Source organism: Pelophylax lessonae, assembly GCF_965119305.1.
Source record: "Pelophylax lessonae genome assembly, chromosome: 3".
NCBI classification, from domain to species: Eukaryota; Metazoa; Chordata; class Amphibia; order Anura; family Ranidae; genus Pelophylax; species Pelophylax lessonae.
This window is the reverse complement of record NC_138770.1, coordinates 235,370,839-235,391,969: the sequence shown is the minus strand read 5'-3', so window position 1 is coordinate 235,391,969 and position 21,131 is coordinate 235,370,839. Positions and strand designations below refer to the sequence as shown.

The window sequence follows — 21,131 nt, the reverse complement described above, 5'->3', positions numbered from 1 at the left end:
ATAAATTCATATAAATATTTCCATAGTAATAAGTCAATAAATAACCCAATTCATCAGTACATAGTATATATAAACATGTAAACAGTCTTCAAGTAGTCTATCTTCATAACTTATAAGCTCGACGCGTTTCGTGGCTCTGCGTCCACGCATCAGGAGCTGATTAAAACTTGAATCTGCGAATATCATAAAAATACAGCGATTTTCAGATATCTAGTAGGAAATATAACAACTTGCTCCAATATGAATAAAAAAGATTTTGGCTACTTACTGTAGTAGCCCAAAAACTTTGGGAGGAAAAGGAGCCACCCCAATAGCAACTGTCTCACCCGGGGCTGAGGCGGGTATATTGGCCAAAGTCAGAACAGGGGCGAGAGGAGAAGGAGGGGTAGCTGAAGTGGTCCCATGGAATGGGCAAGCAGGGACATCACACCAATAGGCAGGAATTGTGGGAGCACATCTTGACCAAAATATTCTGAAACAAGATTATATGAAAAAATAAATTTGACTATATATTTATCATGTTCCATATGTGATTATATATATAAAATATATAATGGGGTGAAAAAGAAAAAAGTGGTCATGTGTGTTGGATCAGACCAGAAAAACTACCGTAATGAAAAAAAGGGGATGTAAATAGTTACCCGAAGTGTATCAGCTGAAATTAGGTGATAAGGAATGCCAAGATAAGGTAGAATGAGCATAAGAGAAAAAGATGAAAGATAGTAAAGTAAATCAAGTGCCCCATGCGTGGAAAACACAAAATTCGAAAATAAAAAAGTATAAAAGTGTATCCAGGAACATCTTACCGATGACTGGGTAAAGAGATGAGGAATACTGTGCAGGTGAGAACTGAATAAAACCACACCATTGCAGGGAGCAAATAGAAGAACAGATGGCGTCCTAGCCCCTCGAAACTCAAGCAACCCACTGACCAAAGCAAACTCCCGCCAACGCCATGTGGACGCAGTTAAAAAGGTCGGGGAAGCATGATCTCATATCCGGAGCGCCGCACCAGAGCCGAGACATCAACCCAACCAAGCGTCAGAGTGGAAATAAAGGGGTTGCCCCAGCAACACGATAGAGAAGGATCGCGGGAGGGGAAGCCAGACATGGCGCCGATGCAACACGTGACCACACCCCACCACCATCCCGGATGAGCACAGAGACGGGGCAGGGGAGGGTGTGTCAAAACGTGCATCGCAACCCCGGGAATGAGCAGGCTGAGGGGGGGGGGGGAAACTCCCTAGATGATTGATTGATGAACCAGATTATAACTTAAAGAATATGTCAAAAAATATGAAATAGGTAAAAAATAATAATGAATAATCAAAAGTATGTTCGAATGTTTGACAAATTATAAAGAAGGAGCAAGGTATTGTATATTCCTGTTACCTAACCGCAGATCATGAAAAATACGGGTGTCTTCCACCCAATTAATACAATTTAAAAAATAATAATAAACATGATCTGGAGTATAAGTAATGACTCAACCTCCATCCCTAGTATACATATAAAATAAAGAGGAACAAGGGTTGTGGGACTTTGAGTGAGGTTGGTCATTAGTAGATATCAATTAGATGGAAGATGGAAAATATTGAATAATTTGTTTAATATTTCATAAAGAGTACAAAAAATAGACATACACAAATCAAAGACTAAACATGAAGTATATAAATTCATATAAATATTTCCATAGTAATAAGTCAATAAATAACCAAATTCATCAGTACATAGTATATATAATAAATTGTGGAATATGCTGCGCACATCAGAGATTAGGGTTAAAATACAAATCAAATAAATAAATGAATGAGCTGCCAACACTTGATCTATGAATTAGAACAGTAGATCCTCTTAAAAAGTTAAAAACAAACAGGTGTAGCGCTAGCACTGAGTACAATAGGAGAACTAAAAAGTCCTTATAAACAGACAGTCCAAATCTGTATATTAAAAAGATTCCAGGTAGGAAAGGACAGGGTGCTCCTAAGGACACTCCAAAACTCCGATCACCATGTGTAAGGAGAACCACCACCAAGGTATATATTGGCCTCTTACCACAATAATTTGACCCCCATGACAGAGATCAAATTCAGCCTGTATAACATCCACTTGTTAGTCCGGTGTCAACACATTCACTGACCGCTTCACTCCCAAATAGGTGGTATCACATGTAAAGGAAAGGGACAACTCCCATAGCGTAACACTGTATAATCAGCTTTATTAGTCACAACATGACAAGTGGCAACTCACGTTTAGTAGTAAAATATCAGGCATATAAGGTTTGCATGGACCGGAGCGTCCCTGAAGATTGTTTCCTGCCGAGAAAATGGCCGCCACGTCTCCCTCGTGGACACAGCGTGACGCACCGCAGGCTCCTCCAGGAGTTGTCCCTTTCCTTTACATGTGATACCACCTATTTGGGAGTGAAGCGGTCAGTGAATGTGTTGACACTGGACTAACAAATGGATGTTATACAGGCTGAATTTGATCTCTGTCATGGGGGTCAAATTATTGTGGTAAGAGGCCAATATATACCTTGGTGGTGGTTCTCCTTACACATGGTGATCGGAGTTTTGGAGTGTCCTTAGGAGCACCCTGTCCTTTCCTACCTGGAATCTTTTTAATATACAGATTTGGACTGTCTGTTTATAAGGACTTTTTAGTTCCCCTATTGTACTCAGTGCTAGCGCTACACCTGTTTGTTTTTAACATAGTATATATAAACATGTAAACAGTCTTTAAGTAGTCTATCTTCATAACTTATAAGCTCGACGCGTTTCGTGGCTCTGCGTCCACTCATCAGGAGCTGATTAAAACTTGAATCTGCAAATATCATAAAAATACAGCGATTTTCGGATATCTAGTAGGAAATATAACAACTTGCTCCAATATGAATAAAAAAGATTTTGGCTACTTACTGTAGTAGCCCAAAAACTTTGGGAGGAAAAGGAGCCACCCCAATAGCAACTGTCTCACCCGGGGCTGAGGCGGGTATATTGGCCAAGGTCAGAACAGGGGCAAGAGGAGAAGGAGGGGTAGCTGAAGTGGTCCCATGGAATGGGCAAGCAGGGAAATAACGCATTGCCCTATAAGGTTATACACATGGCACCATTATAACTTCCTTACATTTTCTACATTATGAGTTTTAGACAGTTATGAATAAAAAGAAGTTTTAGGCCATAGTGGGTTTGGTGAGTGGGTATAGCGCACCCCTGCTGTTGTTTTTCTAAAACTATTTCCCACATAAAGACCAATCCTACATTTTCAGTAAACATTAGGTATTTTTTGTTTGTTAAAAAAAAAAAAATGTTGACCAGAATCCCCCCATCAACGCATTCAATGTGGATGTGGCAATCCTTCCAGCTCTGGCACTGTATCCTGACAGTGAGGAGACTCCCCGCCATCAGACTACATAGATCAACACTGCAATCTATTGCCTGTGGCACTGATCGAGCAAAAATATACTAACAGGGTGGTTGAGCAGAAGTCGATTATGGCCACACATGGATCGAAATCTGGCTGGTCTCTGCTGAACTGGCCGAATTGTGATCCATGTATGGCCAGCTTTCGCCTAGGTTAAGAAGGTGAAGGTGTTATCAAAACCCTCAATCTTCGTCCATAACAGGATCTAAAATAAAACGTGAAAACATTTATTCAGTTCAATGAGTACAATTCGCACATCTAAATTATTCAAGCCACAGGGAACTAGATATGTAATACTAGGCCAAATCTCAACCATGATTTTGTGAAAAGGTGAGCTGAACTATATTTATACAGCAGGAATAAAAGAAAAGGATACAAAAAAAAGCACAGAGAAGTTTGTTGAGCTCTGATAAAAGATTAATCATGATGTGTCGGTGTGAGCTTACAGACCACTCAGAATAGTGACACTTTGTCAGTAAGTTTCAGCCAGGGCATTGTTAGGAAGGCAATGTCTACCTTCGATGTGGCTTATAAAAAGAAGGAGCCAATTATTATGTGTTTCCATGCCTCCTCCAGCTTCTGATGGAAAAGCAACCTGCAGACAGAACCCAGAAAGCAACCAGCTTCAAAGAAATGGAATTAGAAGATATCACCAGCAAAATTTCTAAACTCGATAAGTGGAGAGCAATATTCAGTTCCCAAGGGTAAGATGTACCAATGTCTTTTTAGAACAGACGAGGTCTATGGTAATGGCATTTATTACAATATATTGTAGCACTAAAAAAAGTGGGACACGGTTACAGTTATCTAATATTTCTCTTTATTGCTTGTAGGTTGGAGATCAGCAGACCGGTTAGAAAGGTAATTTGCATGTAACTTATATACATGATACAGAGGAGATGCAAAAGTAACATTATGTGGAATTGTTAGTAAAAATGGATGTAATAAAATGTGTAATCTTCAAAAGCTAAAAAAAAATAATTATAAATTTGATGAAGCATATATTTGATTTTGGCATACGCATAACAACTATCCTTTATTCAGGATAAGACTACCCTGTGTTTTATGTACAGTCACTTATATAACTGGCAAAAAGTCTAACAGACATAAATTAACATTAAGTCTGGTAAGTCACTGTGCATCTAATAGCAGCAATGATAATGATGAACCTCTGCAACTACTGCATAAAACAGTGATGTATTTGAAGATAATCCTTATTTATTCATAAAACTTGTTTATTCCTAATTTATATTATTGTATAACAATATATTATACCTAGTTACCCATGCTATAGCAGGCATGTTATTACCTGGACATTTATGGGGTACAAACGATGGCACAGAAATCCTGTGCACATCTAAGAATTGATTGGCCAATTAGGGCATTTAACCACTGGGAAAAGTCATGTACAGACGCTCATTTTCATTATACTATTAAGGTTTGCACATCACAATGAAAATGTTATCTTAAACAGACCTATTGATGATTGTGGCCTAGTGATTATCATTGGACGTACTATATATGCTATGCTTTACAAACAAGGATGATTGACATAATACAAGGGAAAGTTTTGCAATACTAAGGTTCCTGTACTCATCAGCATACCATATTTTTAAAAGTCAGTATAGGGCTAAGCCAGTGTTTCTCAACCTATTTTCAGCCAAGGCACCCTTTTTTAAAATTATGGACAATCTCGAGGCACACCATTCTACAGTGTAAAAAACTAGTTTTACATAATGCAGCAACATCCACCCATGTAGGCCACCCATCATTAAAGGTAATTTATTCATACAAAGGAAATACATCTTTGCACACTAGTACTGACTAGTAATATAGTGTTTCTCTTCTTCCTCAGCTTCTCTCCATCACTCAGTGTGACCCCAGTGCTGATGGAGAGGGGCAGAGGAGGGGCAAACATAAATGGTGAACAGGTTCCAAGGTCCCCCTTATCACCCGATGAGATCGATGGTTGATAGGAGGCCAGTGGCTTGAAGGTTGTAATGCTGCACAATGTGGCCTTGTGTACCGTATTTTTCGCCGTATAAGACGCACCGGCATATAAGACGCACCCAATGAGGAAAATCTAGAAAAAAAAGATTCTGAACCAAATACTGTAGGATCTCTTAGACCCTAGGTGTGTGTGGGTGTGTATGCACATTTTACATTTCATTTACCCTGTAGTTGGTCCGCCTGAACACTTTCTCACACACACCACACGCTGCCTGTGATCTATCCAGAAGCAACAGTATGACCTTGTGGAGCCATTCTTCTGCCCATCAATCATGGGCATCCAATAGAGTAGTAGGTGAAATGGGGGCAGAGCAGGAGCAGCAGTATTAGGTAGGGAGGACGGTGTCTTCTCCCCGGGATTCGGGGGGCGGAGCTTTGGTGGATCAATTCTTCTGCCCATCAATCACGGGCATCAAATCAAAAGGAGCGGGAACGTATGGAGCAGGAGGGGCAGACGTGTGGCCCGGGGAGACATGAGGAGGCACAGCCCGCACTGATGGATACCGGTAAGTTCAGCGTTGACCTGGTGCCCGGGCAGCACGTGGATAGTCGCGCTCGCTCCCTAGACCCTCACAAGCTAGTGAGGGGCTGACTGCCGACGTAGATCGGCGTTAGGCAGTCGGCAAGTGGTTAAAAATGCCAAGATTTTCCAAAGATTGGCATTCCATGCAAGGGACCGGGCAGGATGCTGCGAGCAGAATGTACCCTGCTTACATACTGTATGGTTGTTACTAAAGGTCTCTTCCTATATTTAGTACATAAAAAGGCAAGATCAGACAGCAAGCACACAGATACAGTGTGTACATATATAAATATTACTCTAAATACAACCTTTGTCCAGAAGGTATATCTAAAACAATTACAATAAAGCAGAGTTCCGGCCTCAAAATTGACATAATCGATTTTGGGCCATCCACTTGCTCTAGGTCACCTGAAAAACGAATGGATAGTTACAATTTTTTTTTTGTTTACTTACCTTGTTATTGAAGAAAATATACTTACCTTTCTTCCACTTCCTCCCTCTGCGGCCGCGGCCCGCGACGTCACTTCCTCCTTGCATTGATTCCTGGGAGCTGAACGTCATCGCTCCCAGGAATCCATGTGCCTGTACCGGCCCCGCTCGTCACTTCCGGTGCGGGCGCCTAATTCCCTGCTGTGGAGGGATGACACGCCCGCACCAGAAGTGACAAGCGGGGCCGGTGCAGGCGCATTCTGGGAGAAGAGGATGCAGAAGAGGACGCGCTGACTTCAGCTGCCCACATCCGAGATGGCAGCGCTGGAGAAGAAATTTTCAAGGTAAGTATATTTTCTAAAAGGTAAGTGCGACCCGGGACAGTACAGAGGCTATCCATTATGGAATGTACTAGCCCTGACTGTCCCGGAGGTATTTTTAGCTAAATTTCACCCCCGAGGCCGGAACTCCGCTTTAGAAACAATTATATTGTCAGGTACGCCCATCTTTGGCCAGCATTACAGATGGTTTTGCATGTATTTGGGTTCAGTTAAGCTGGCTATAGGCGGTTCAAATCTTGGCCGGTTCAGCAGCAACCATCTATGGGCAGGTTGATTATACACAAGTTTATAGATCGATCAGCTTGGGTACATCCAGCCTGTCGGATTTTACTTGTAATTATTGCTAGCACCATTTTTTAACCGCTAGCAGTTGTCCCAGTATTCTTCAGACGAGGATGACTCCCCTAGCCCCCCTCCCGCTGGAAGGACACAGTCGCTCCGCAGGAGGGTTTCAAGCGACAGGACAAGACAGAAAACCGCTCCATCTATGGCCTGCTTTACTTGCCTATATTGTACTAGCTTACTCATTATGCTCTGTCCTGTAGTTCCCCATTCTTTTATGAACTTATCAAAGCTGAAGTCCAGCAAAAATGCTAAATACACAGAAGAAATATATACAGAAGCTGTTTTACCCGCAAAAGGATTTGTACTGCTGTCCACCCATTCTTCAGATTTATACAGCTTTGCCACACAGCACAGCTCTATTTCGCAGGGTAGGAGGCCTGTTTTTTCTCTGCTGCAGTTCAGTAACCAACAGGTTAAGGCCTGTGACCAGAGAGAGAAAGAAAAATCAGCAGGCTGATGAGCTCATTCCTTCACCACTTAGAGTGGAACTCCACCCAAAAGGGGAGTTCCTCTTTAAGTCCTTCTCCTCTCCTACCCTGCCACGTTTTTCACGCCATTTGCTTTTTTTTGGGGGGGAGGGGGGGGAGAAAGAGGGTACCTAGTTTTGACCCACTCCCACTTTCTCCCTGCAGTCTTCTGGAACACGTGACAGGTTCCAGACGACTGCAGGACCATTTACAAATCACAGAGCGGCTCAGGGATGCCCAGTGGGCAGCCGGCTGTAAAGCCGAAAGCTGCATAGCTGGCTCCCCCACAGTTAGGATGGCGCAGCCGTGAATCCAAAGGCTAGTGAAGAACTACCCTGGGTAAGGACGGCGCGGGATCCCTGGACAGATAAGTGTCCCTTTATTAAAAGTCAGCAGTTACAGAATCTATAGCTGCTGATTTTTATTTATTTATTTATTTTTTTTACAGAATGAACCTTCTCTTTAAGTATGGCCTTCTTTCAGCATGTTCCTTGTCAGCACATGAACACTGCAGCACAACTGGTGTTAGATTACAGAGTGGTTTGATTATTTTATAGTAGTTGCTTGACAACCACTTTAAGGTAAAAATTGGTCTTGGCTTTAGAACCACTTTAATGCAGAGCATGCATTAAGGTAAAAAAAAAAAAACCTTTCAGAGTTTAGAACCAATTTAGGTTATTTCCCTTAAAGGGTAATTCCACTTTCCTGGGGGGGGGGGGAAATAGCAAATAATGAAAAAACAATATAGCGTATACAATTGCGACACAAATCATATTGTAATTGAATGTTATTAAAAATTACCTTTCCTTTTCAATCTGCAGCTGTTGTAATTTTCTGAAAATGCAATGCAATATGGCAACCTGCAGTTGTTCTGTACACAGAATGTATACTGACCACACCCCAGAAACATAATTTAACAATATAGTATACTGGCGCAAAGAAAGGAGAGGGAAACCAATAGTTACTACCTTACCCAATCACAATGTCTAATGCACATATACACATGAAAAGTCCATATTAAGTCCATATGTATACAAAGTCCTTTAGCACTGAAGGCTGCTCTGTCAAAAGTGAGAAGAAAAACTTGTAGGATACTGTAGAAAGAAGACAGGCGCCACTCTAAGTGCAGTAAGGAAAATTTAATAAGGTAGATCAGCACAGGAGAAAGGAGGAACAAACAATGATTTCTTCAGAATAACAAAAAGTAGGAACATGCAACAAAGTTTGTTAAAATCCTTGCAATGTACAGAAATCACCCAGAGGGGAATGTTTTTTCTCAACAAAAGTATAGTTACACTTTAAGCCAGCTATAGACAGTTCGAATCTTGCCCAGTTCAGCAGGAACTGGCCGTGAATCAAACCATGTATGGGCAAGCTGAATGTACCCAAGTTGATCGATCGATTAACTTGGGTACAACCAGCCTGTTGAATTCTACATATGAATATTGGCAGCGGCTATTATAGCTGCTAGCAGTTAGGGATGGGCTGTGTGTTTGGGTGAAACGTAAGTTCGCCTGCCGATGAGCGCCCCATAATGCACTGCCCTCTTGCAGTGCATTGATTGCTGATGATTGGCCAAAGCATGCACCTGACCTGTATGCTTTGGCAAATCACAGCACAATATACTGTGAGAGCCATGATTGGCCAAAGGCAGAGTGCCTTTGGCCAATCATGGCTCAGGGGCTAAGTCCAAGCCCCATACTATATAAGGCTGCTGCTTACAGTTAGGGGATAGTGAGTTCAGTCAGTTTAGTGCAGTCAGTGTAGTGTACAGGCATACCCCATTTTTAAAATGTATGAATATGTTGTAGTCCTGGGTCCCCTTTTGATGCTCCCCAAGTTTGGTGTCCCTGTCACTTATGGTTCGGGAGCAGTGCCATGTCAAGCTGACCAAGATTCCCCGTAGACACCAATGTTAAAGACAGGGAGCTGTGCCATGTAAAGCTGATCAAGATTTTCCATAGACGTCAATGTTAAAGACAGGGAGCAGTGCAATTTCAAGCTGACCAAGATTTCCCATAGACGCCAATGGGCACTGAAAGCTGAAAATTGGTCTGGGCAGGAAGGGAGTGAAAGTGCCCTGTGTTTAAGTGGTAAATGGGAACCCTATGACAGAATTTTTTTAAAAAAATGACGTGGGGTCCCCCCCCAAAATCTATACCGGGCCCTTTGGTAATGAATGAGTTCAGGTTTCAGGAGTTAACATATTTACAGTGGCGAAAATAATTATTTGATCCCGTGGAGATTTTGTAAGTTTGCCCACTTACAAAGAAATGAAGAGTCTATAATTTTTATTACAGGTGTATTTAAATGATAGAGACATAATATCAACCAAGAATCCAGAAAAAACACATGATACAAATGTTATAAATTGAGTTGCAGTTTAGTGAGTAAAATAGGTATTTGATTCCCTACCAACCAACAATAATTCTGGCTCCCACAGACTGGATTCAGTATGTGATCATGTGATACACAGATTAGTCCTGTCAATTTAAGAAGGTGCTCCTGCACAAGGCTGGAATAGGCTACAAGACCATCAGCAAGAAGCTTGGTGAGAAGGAGACAACAGGGGACAAAAAAGGAGCGATTATTCGCAAATGGCAGAAATACAAAATAACCATCAATTTCCCTCAATTTGAAGCTCCAAGCAAGATTTTGTCTCATGGGGTAAGGATGGTCATGAGAAAAGTGAGGGATCAGCCCAGAACTACATGGGAGGAGCATGTGAATGATCTCAAGGCAGTTGGGACCACAGTCACCAAACAACCTATTAGTAACACAATACACCGCCAGGGATTGAACTCCTGCAGCGCTCTCAATGTCCCCCTCCTCAAGAAGGCACATGTACAGGCCCATCTGAAGTTTGCCAATGAAAATCTAAATGACTCAAAGGATTGGGAAAAAGTGCTGTGGTCAGATGAGACCAAAATTGAGCTCTTTGGCATTATCAATATGAGTTGGGGCTGTTTCTATGCTAAAGGTACAGGCCAACTTTGTCGCATTGAGGGGCCAATGAACGGGGTCATGTATTGTAAAATCTTGGATGAGAACCTTCTTCCCTCAGCCAGAACACCGAAGATGGGTCGTGTATGGGTCTTCCAGCATGACAATGACCCTAATCCTACCGCCAGGGCAACAAAGGAGTGGCTCAAGAAAAAGCGCATTAAGGTTACAGAGTGGCCTAGTCAGTCTCCAGACCTTAATCCTATAGAAAATGTATGAAACTATGAGTTGCCAAGCGACAGCCAAGAAACCTTAAGGATCTGAAAAGAAGAGTGGACTAAAATCCCTCCTGAGATGTGTGCCAACCTGGTAATCAACTACAAGAAACGTCTTATCTCTGTGCTTGCCAACAAGGGTTTCTCCACCAAGCACTAAGTCATGTTTTTCTTGGGGATCAAATACTTATTTTACTTACTGGACTGCAACTCAATTTATAACATTCGTATTGTGTTCTTTCTGGATTTTTGTTTGATATTCTGCCTCTACCATTTAAAATACACCTATGATAAAAAAAAAAAGAAATTAGAAACCCTTCATTTCTTTGTAAGTGGGCAAACTCACTAAGTCTGCAGGGGATCAAATAATTATTTTCTCCATTGTAATAGGAAAAGGGCTCATACATATTGGTGTTACCCTTTGCCAGGAAGCTCTTACCAACATAAAAATATTAAATAATAAGAAACAGAACAGCAAGCTCTGTGTTAAAATGCACTGGTGTGAAACTTTCTTCAACCACAGTTTCCCACATACACCATTAAGATAGGTTCACATCACTGCAGTAACAGTAAACTGTGTGTTGGCGTGTTGTAGCACCACTCATTCTTAATGGCAACTCTTTGCACCTTGCCAATGGACGTGCTTTGCAATGTGCCACAACTCTGCAAAACTCTCATTCTCAGCTGGACGTTTGTAGCTCAAAGCTTCAAAACGCTCAACGTCCACAATCCCATGGTTTTAATTTGTGCCTGTCCACACCTGTAGGGAGAACACAGGTGCCACTCTAAGTGCAGTATAAAGGATTTATTTGCGTAAAATCACATACATGGGTACTCACAAGGGAGCATGTAAGTGAGCATGGGAGTATCCGTTGGTGTAAGGGTCCGTCATTCCGGTGCTGTGATCAGGATGGCTCAAGTGGTCACGATTCCCAGAGTGACTACCGGCACTTCCTGGTGTCTGGAACGCGCCCAGTCGCCTCGGACTTAGCCCTATATAATCCCACATCCAAAATGGCTCTCTAGAGGCCTGAGGAAGGAGCATATGCTCCGCAAACGCATTGCCTGCTGTCACAACCTACCTGGGGTCTTGCAGTGGAGAGGGAACCCAGTTGCAGTGGAACAGCACTCCCTTACAATCACGACCCTCAGGAGTCCCTGGAAGTGGGAACAGGGCCCCGTAGGGTCTGTGGTGGCACGGAGGCCTTTAATGAAGAGGAGGAAGTAAGGTCGACAACTCTGGAGTCAGGTCTGGCAGGCAATCAAGGAGTATCCACCTGAGGGAGAAAGGATCAGGAACCAGGAACACAGACAATGCAATTAGCAGACACACAGGAGCAAGGAAAATAACCAAGCACTGACTGGAAGGTGTGCTTGGTTTATATAGGGAGCCAGGATCACATGACCCGCCACCTCCCACCAGCAGGTGGGGCTGCCAGGGGCTATAAAGGGAGGTCAGAGACCCAGCGCCATCTTGGTTTGCTTCATAGAACCTGATCTTACCAGATCTTCAACTCTCCTCTCTCCCTCTGTGTAAAACACTGTAACCGCATGGCGGCCGCCATCTTGCCATGACAGTGTGCCGCTGCAGTCCTCAGAGGTGAGGGGAGGAGAAGGAGCCACCGCAGGCCCGGAGGGGGTGTCTCTGTGACCGGCAAGCGCCGAGACTCTGTTGCGAGAACGCTGCAGGTGAGTACACGGCAGTGCCGTGACAGAGCCCCCTTCCTAAACGCGACCTCAGGGCGCGAAATAGGGTTGGTCGGCCAGGGTGTCTTCTGTGGAAAGCTCTAATCTTGGCAGGTGCATGAACATTCTTAGCTGGCTCCCAGGATCTTTCCTCTGGGCCATACCCTTTCCAGTGGATGAGATACTCCAGATTTCCCCTACGACGTCTGGAATCGAGAATCTCTTGGACTTCAAACTCTTCAGAGCCATCCACAACCACTGGAGAGGGTAGAGCAACAAAACGGGAAGGAAATCTGTTGGGTTTCCAAGGTTTTAGGAGGGATACATGAAAACCGGATGTAACCTGTAGGTGGAAGGGAGATCCAGGTGGACGGCCACAGGAGATAGGATCTTGGTTATAGTGAAAGGCCCTATGTAACATGGTCCCAACTTCCATGAGGGGCAAGATAAACGCATATGTTGTGTGGACAGCCAGACTTTGTCTCCTGGCACATAGGTGGGTGCTGGGGACCTTTTCTTGTCTGCATATCCTTTTTAGCATTGTTGTGCTATTTTCAGGTTCTGGTACAACATAGGCTTAAGATGTCTAAGTTTGTTCAGTTGTGAGGCTACATCGGGCACTGTGTTTGGACAAGGTAGCTCTGGAAGGGCACATGGATGGAAACCATAGTTGGCATAAAAAGGTGTCATCTTGCTGGAGTGGTGCATGTGGTTGTTTTAGGACAACTCTGCTGTGGGAAGCAGAGATAACCAGTCGTCTTGCAGATGTGTAGTGAAACAACGAAGATATTGTTCTAGAATCTGGTTGGTACGTTCTGTTTGGCCATTCGTCTGAGGATGGTAAGCCGAGGATAAACATTGTTGGATCCTTAGATGACAACAAAAATGGGACCAGAAACGGGAGGTGAACTGGGACCCACGGTCAGTGATGATGGTTTGGGGTAATCCATGTATCCGAAAGATGTTTTGCAGGAACGAGGAGGCAGTCTTTGAAGCAGATGGAAGTCCTACAGAAGGAATGAAATGTGCCATTTTTGTGAATCTATCCACTACTACCATGATGGTGTTGTGTTTGTGTGATAAGGGCAGATCCACAATAAAGTCCATGGCTATGTCTGTCCATGGTCCTCGAGGAACTGCAGGAGGTTGGAGAAGACCCACAGGTTTTATCTTTGGGGTCTTTGATCGAGCACAGACATCACAAGAAAGGACATAATCCCTGACGTCCGATTTAATAGAAGACCACCAATAATAACGGCTAATTTTTTCAAATGTCTGGGTAATTCCTCCATGGCCTGCTGAAAGGGTATCATGGAACTGGCCAATTACCTCAGATTGGAGTGAAGGTGGTATATACAGTTGTTTACCATGGTACCATAAGCCTTGTTTCTGGATCAGAGGAGGTATCATCACCGGTGGTTGGACCGCTGAATTGCGTAAACGGTCTAGGAGTGATACCTGTATTGCTAGGAATTGGTTTGGAGGTAGGATGGTGTCTTGGGTTTGATCTGTTGGGTTTGTCTTTTCATACATGCGTGATAGAGCATCTGCCTTTTGATTTTTTGACCCAGGGCGGTAGGTGATCTGCAAATTAAATCTGGAAAAGAATAAAGCCCAGCGGGCTTGACGGGGACGCAGTCTCTTAGCAGTACGTAGGTACTCTAGATTACGGTGGTCTGTATATACAGTTACAGGTAAGGGTGCTCCTTCAAGGAGATGGCGCCATTCCTCTAGAGTGTTTTTGACAGCAAGAAGTTCCCTTTCGCCCACGTCGTAGTTTATTTCAGCGGGCAGGAGTTTTCATGACTAGAATGCCACGGGTGAAGTCGATCATCCCTCTCACCTCTTTGGGACAGGATACCCCCAATGGCAATATCGGAGGCGTCAACTTCAAGGAAGAAGGCCTTCGTAGAATCGGGCTGGATGAGAATAGGAGCCTGGGTAAACAGTTCTTTTAGTTTCTCAAAGGCCTCTTGAGCTTGGTTGGTCCACGTGAACAGGTTGTGGCTTTTTGTCAGGGCTGTAATGGGAGAACATACCTGGGAAAAACCTCTGATAAAACATCTATAGAAATTGGCAAACCCAATGAAGCGCTGTACAAACTTCTTGTCCTTAGGGGTAGGCCATTCCAGGATAGCTGTGATCTTACGAGGGTCCATTTGTATTTGCCCCGGAGAGATCAAGTACCCCAGGAATTCCACGGATTCTGTATCAAAAACACATTTCTCCAATTTGGCATAGAGTCTGTGCTCACGGAGACGGAGAAGTACCCTTCTCTAATGCTCGTTATGTTCAGCAGAAGAAGAGTAGAAGATCAGGATGTCGTCTAGATATATTACGACGAAGAAAATCCAGTATATCACGGAAGACATCATTCAGGAAGTGCTGGAATGTGGCCGGAGCATTGCAGAGCCCGAAGGGCATGACGAGATATTCAAAATGTACGTAGCGTGCCCTGAATGCTGTCTTCCACTCATCCCCCTTGCGTATGCGGACCAGGTTATATGCCCCTCGTAGGTCTAGTTTCGAGAAAATCTTTGCTTTCCTTAATCGATCTAGGAGCTCGGGTATCAGAGGTAAGGGATATCAATTCTTAATAGTGATGGTATTCAAGGCACGGTAGTCAAAACATGGGCGAAGACCTCCATCTTTCTTACCAACAAAAAATATACCTGCTCCTGTTGGTGACGTGGAAGGTCTGATGAAACCTTTGGCGAGGCTGTCAGAAATGTACCCTTTGAGGTGCGCGAGTTCAGTTTCCAACAGAGGGAATACACGTCCATAGGGGATAGGGGCACCTGGGAGCAAATCGATTGGACAATCATATGGACGTCTTGGGGGCAACTGATCTGCATTCTGTTTGTTGAAGACATCCTGGAATTCTTTGTATTTGTCTGGCAAGATAACTGGAGGGTCAAGGTTTATCGTGAGTAGATGCGTGGGTGTCTCTTTTAAGCAAGTGGTGGTGCAAAAGGTGGAATAGAAGGTGAGAGTACCCTTGATCCAGTCTATCGCTGGATTGTGGTCGCAAAGCCAGGGAAGGCCGAGAATGAGTGGGAATATTGGTGAGGGTACAATATCCAAATTGATACTCTCTTTATGGTGACCAAGGAGGAGACAGATGGGACTGGTTTCATGTAGTACGGGTCCAGTTTTGATAGGAGTCCCATCTACCACGAATAGGGATAACGTCCGTGACTTAAGTTGCATAGGCAGATGATGTGATCGGACTAAGGTCTGGTCTATGAAACACCCGCTGGCTCCGGAGTCGATGATGGCTGTAATCTGGAGATCTCTACTTCCCCATTGGAGAGAAAGAGAAACAGATAAGTAAGAAGCAGTGGATGGAACAGTAGAAGTCCAGGAAGAAGGGGCTAAGGAACCCTTACCAGGTGAGGTTGTGGGTCGGACTGGGCATGACCGGAGTTGGTGATCGGCTTTCCCACAATAGAGACAGAGTCCTTGAGAACGGCGTCTCTTGCGTTCTTCTTCCATTAGTGGACGACGAACCATGCCTATTTGCATAGGTTCTTCGGATGAGGAAGAGGACTGAGAAGCAGAAGGCATAGGGCCTGGGGAATCCAAGGACCGGAGATTAGCTGGAGCCTGTCTCTCACTTCTTCGTTCACAGAAGCGTCGGTCTAATTGGGTGACTAGGATGATCAGACCCTCCAAGGAAGGGGGTACCCAAACTCTGGCTAATTCATCTTTTAAGGCCTCGGATAGTCCTAGTCGGTACTGTTCTATCAGGCCAGTTTCATTATAACCAGTGTCAGACGCCAACTCCCAGAAATCCGTGGTGTAGTCCTCCACAGGTCTTCTTCCTTGCCAGAGGGAATGGAGGGCTGAGCGAGCAGCGGAGGGTCTCAAAGGGTCTTCATATAATGTAGGCATAGCTGCGGCAAAAGAGTCAGAGGTCTCCAATATTGGACTTTTTGAGTGCAGGAGTTGGTGTGCCCAGGTTTGTGGTTGACCTGACAGCAAGGCAATGGTTGTGCGGACCTTCACATAATCATTGGGGTAGGTGCATGGTTTTAGGACGAAGAGTAGTTCACAAGCTGTGATGAATGATCGCAGTTCAGACTTCTTTCCAGAAAACTTGTCAGGCATAGGAATGGCTGGTTCTGGGAATGCAGTTAGTACCAGACCAGTGGCTGGGGGTGAGTCTGGAAGGGGTACAGACTGAGCCCTTCTTTGTTCATGTTGAAGAAGCATAGCATTACTGGCTTGTAGATCTTGGACGACTTGAGCCAAGGCTGTCATCTGTTGGGTGAGAGCAGTAATAGCTTCGGCTGTTCCTGCGGGTTCCATTTTTGCGGCTTGGTTATTATGTCACAACCCACCCGGGGTCTTGCAGTGGGGAGGGAACCCAGTTGCAGTGGAACAGCACTCCCTTACAATCACGACCCTCAGGAGTCCCTGGAAGTGGGAAAAGGGCCCCGTAGGGTCTGTGGTGGCACGGAGGCCTTTAATGAAGAGGAGGAGGTAAGGTCGACAACTCTGGAGTCAGGTCTGGCAGGCAATCAAGGAGTATCCACCTGAGGGAGAAAGGATCAGGAACCAGGAACACAGACAATGCAATTAGCAGACAAACAGGAGCAAGGAAAATAACCAAGCACTGACTGGAAGGTGTGCTTGGTTTATATAGGGAGCCAGGATCACATGACCCGCCACCTCCCACCAGTAGGTGGGGCTGCCAGGGGCTATAAAGGGAGGTCAGAGACCTGGCCAGACGCAGGTGAGTACACGGCAGTGCCGTGACACCTGCGCCATTACGTCACATACGGGAGTGACGGCGGTAGAGCCCCTGTGCGTTCCAGACAACAGGAAGTGCCGGTAGTCACCGGAAATCACTCTGGGAATCGTGACCTCTTGAGCCATCCTGACCCTTACACCAACGGATACCCCCATGCTCATTTACATGCTCCCTTGTGAGTACCCATGTATGTGATTTTATGCAAATAAATCCTTTAAACTGCACTTAGAGTGGCGCATGTGTTCTCCCTACAGCTGTTTCCAAGTTCTCTTCTACTTGTCATCAGTGCAGCCTACAGAGTGCTTTGTATATGGATCATATATGGACTTGAATATATGGACTATATGTTTATGGACTATTGATTTCCTTTGTCCTACATTGAGTTCCTTTGCCATCTAGGTCCCTAGTGAGGAACCTGTGGGTCCCATATTCCTCCTCTTTTTGCACCAGTTTTTATTTATTTGAGTGTAGTGTTATTTGAAGCTTGTATATAAAAAAAAGTACATGAAGTACATCTTTTAAACTACAGGCTTCAAGCTCCAAGTGTTTTTGGCCCCAAAAGACTTCAATGGGAATGGCTAAAAAACATTAAAAATATGCATGGATATGCACGTATTGCATGTTTTTCTCTTTGAGTAACTAGCTTTTCATTGACTAAACATGATTTTATAACATATTTAAGTAAAAATGCCTGTAATAAAAAAACAGTGATGCTCAGTTCAAGTGTGAAAATAGCCCAACGCACTACCATGCATGCTGCATTACAAAAAGGCAGCTCTTTTAAATGATTGTGCTGCCCTAACACAAGGCACGTTGCATGCCAAGCAAGCTGTACTGGTTTGGCTATATTCTGCATTTAGCAAAATGTACTGTTTGTTCATGAATGTATTCCCTTAAAAATATCCATCCAGCAATTGTGAAAGTGTTTTGTTATGTGGTAACTGAGACGAGGGAGAGGCGGTATCTTGGCAGACTGTAGTAGAGAGGCTGCACTTTCCCTATCACTCATCACAAGTGCCTTCATCTGTGTCTTCTTCTGTTACATTGATACTATGAATATTTGCCCAAACACACTTCTGAATGGAGACACCTCAAAGCTCAGTTACATTGAGCTACTCCAAGAAGATGTCAGGAAGAAATCAATAGTAAGTGGCACCTAGTTTTCTGTGTTGTGCTCTGATCCAAGGGTTTCATACTCAGCTATAGGAGCCTTCTAATGCTTATAAGTCAGGAGAAGGTGAGTGCTAATGCCATATAATACACACAAACTGTTCATATACACCTATACGAACATACTTAGACAAGAATATTAGTGCACTAATATACACATAGGACTTTCTACACATTACACAACAAATTAGCAGTTAGATAGTAGCCAGAGTAATTTATATGAGAAACATGCATAAAAATAATTTATTTATTTGACATCGAAATATATTTTATTTTTGATCTTAGCTATTGTAAACCCATGTGGTAATGGTAGGCATCATAACAACTTTTAAACAAATCTAATAATGCAATAATTGTATCTTTACAAAAATACAAAGAACAAAGCACATGCGGCATGGGTTGTGGAAAATATATGCGTAACACTGTTAAAGCTGTGTATAAAATAATAGTGACTCATTTAGCATTTAGCGATTGCTTTCTCTTTCGTGGTTAATATGTGGTGGAATTTTGAGATCTGATGTGGGGCTATGTAAAGTCGAGAGGTTATTGGAGCCATTAAATCTTTGATTGCTATTTAATAAGGTCTTGTGATTATTTTTATCCGGGAAGCAGTTTGTGAGTTCAGTGAGGCACACTGTTTTGGACACTTGTTTTGGTGTTGGATGATCGGATCATGTCAAAAGGCCACCCCCCCCCCCTCTTAGCAAGCCACAGAATGAAAAACAGGGACGCCTAGTTTGCATACACCGCAATACATGTTTAGGCTGACCAACTCCCTCTTCTAGCCAGTCCTACACGGCCTTGCCATTGAAAATGCTACGGTGCACACCATGCCAACATGGGACATATAAACCCAAAGTGGGGGAGAGCGACTAGGTTCAGATCTGGTCACTGATCTGCGTTACAGCAGACAAAAGATATACCTATGCTCAAATCCCAATAGCTTGTACATGTATTTAAACTACCAGGTGCTATAGGGGTTGTAACATAAATGTAAGGGTTTGGTAGCTTTGCATTAGCAAGATATAAAGTGATCTGTAGAAATAGTATAATTGTGGATGTAGTGTCATTTTGAGTTATTAAGAATACAGTATTTAGTACTCAGTCATACACCTATGTCCTTTTATTAGCATTTGAAAAGGACAGATCTGGCCTCTGGGATGGAGGTGACACCTGGATGCTAATTAAAGTCTCCCATACAAGTGATCAAACGTTGTCACCTTCCGGAAGCTTAAAAAAAAACTGCCAGTCATCGTGGCTACGAAGATCCGCAGGGGACATTGAGAGGCTCCAAGCAGTCTACAAGCGTTGATTGGTATCATCAGATCAAAGGAATGTATTTTATCTCTCATAAAAGTTAAAATATTAGTGGCAGAGAGATGAAAAAAATTCCTTCCTATGGCTCACGTGTTGGGCTACAAGTACATGTAAATCTGTAATTGTAGCGTGTGAAGAATCCTACAGAAATGCACAAATCCGTTATATGGCGCCTGATTGTGGCAGGCAAGCAGTGTTTGGTACTGTCGCGATCAGAGCGATGCGCTGGTGTCAGAACTCCTATCCCTGACTCAGCGGTCAGCGCCGTTCTGGGTCAATTTATCTCTGGTCAGTTCAGAACACAAAACATTGTGTGGGCTGAGATGGGGACACCCCCTGGGGTTGATTGGCCAAGGGCTAAAGTCCAGCCCACATCCATATTCCAATAAATTGGGGGACCTGAGATATGAACACTGTTCTTCCATGAAGCCAGTTCTAAACTGGGGGGTCCCCACACGGTTTCCGGTATGCTTCTACCAAGGGATAAGCTTCGGTAAAGTTTATTTCTGTTTTTTATTCCTTTTTATTTTCATAGCAAATTGCCAATTGTGTGTCTTTTTATCTTTTTTGTATTTTTTGTAACTGCTTTTGCTTTGTATATATTTTTATGCACTGCCCACTTTCGGGATATTAAATTATAAAATTATAAAGTGACTTCTGTGTACTAAGCTAGGACTCATATCTCTGAAGAGATTGTGGCATTTTAGTGCCTAATTGCTTGGTCTAAGCTACATGCCAATCTGCATGCAATTGCACTGTGTGTTGGCAGATTGCATGCAGATTGTAAACCAGACGGAGATCTGCGTGTGTGTGGTGTCCCAGCAGACCAGTCTGCGGACAAACTGTTGGGTGGTGGCAGGCTATCGTTTGTGGTGTGTGGGGACAGTGGGAAGAGTGATTAACACAGGGGTTCTAGCTTATAGGATAACTGGAGGAATCCTAGTAGTGTGTAACAATTGCTAGACTGCTCCCTAACCCTTACAGTGCACCAGATTGTATGTAAGATTTGTATCTGCCTGTGTGTGGTCAGCCAGCTGGATTGGAGTGGAGTCTCCCTCTAGTGGTGACCAAAGGCAGTGCGGGCTGCGAAAGCGTCACAGCCAGTCTTATTACTCAGTAGGAGTTTCCCTTATTCCCTTATACTCCCCAGTCACGAAACCACGTCTCGGTTAGCTAGTCGCCGTGGGCATGGCGAATCATGACAGATTGGCGGCAGTGGGCGGGATCTGCTTAGTACATTAGTGCATGGTTTATTCGTTTAACCCATGTCCTAATGGTTGGAAGCTTGTTAGAAGCAACTGACCTACAGAAGCTCACTCAGTGCATAATTTTTGTTTTGTTAAAGACACACTTGGCTATTTGCTCCCCACCCCCTCTTGTTTTTCTTTTCTATCTTTTATTTTGGCAAAATGGCTGAGACGGTGATCAGCTACCTAAAGCAAAGCC

At 43.8% G+C, this 21,131-nt stretch overlaps 1 protein-coding gene across 1 annotated transcript in view; it reads left to right on the top strand.

Annotated features, from left to right (window-relative positions):
- The window catches only part of MINDY4B (MINDY family member 4B), a 115,997-nt gene that overhangs the window by 16,928 nt on the left and 77,938 nt on the right, over positions 1 to 21,131 (top strand). The window contains exons 2-3 of the mRNA XM_082251521.1: positions 4,000 to 4,127; positions 4,257 to 4,284. Coding sequence (XP_082107647.1) covers positions 4,006 to 4,127; positions 4,257 to 4,284 — 150 coding nt within the window. The 5' untranslated portion in view covers positions 4,000 to 4,005. The remainder of the gene's footprint in view (positions 1 to 3,999; positions 4,128 to 4,256; positions 4,285 to 21,131) is intronic.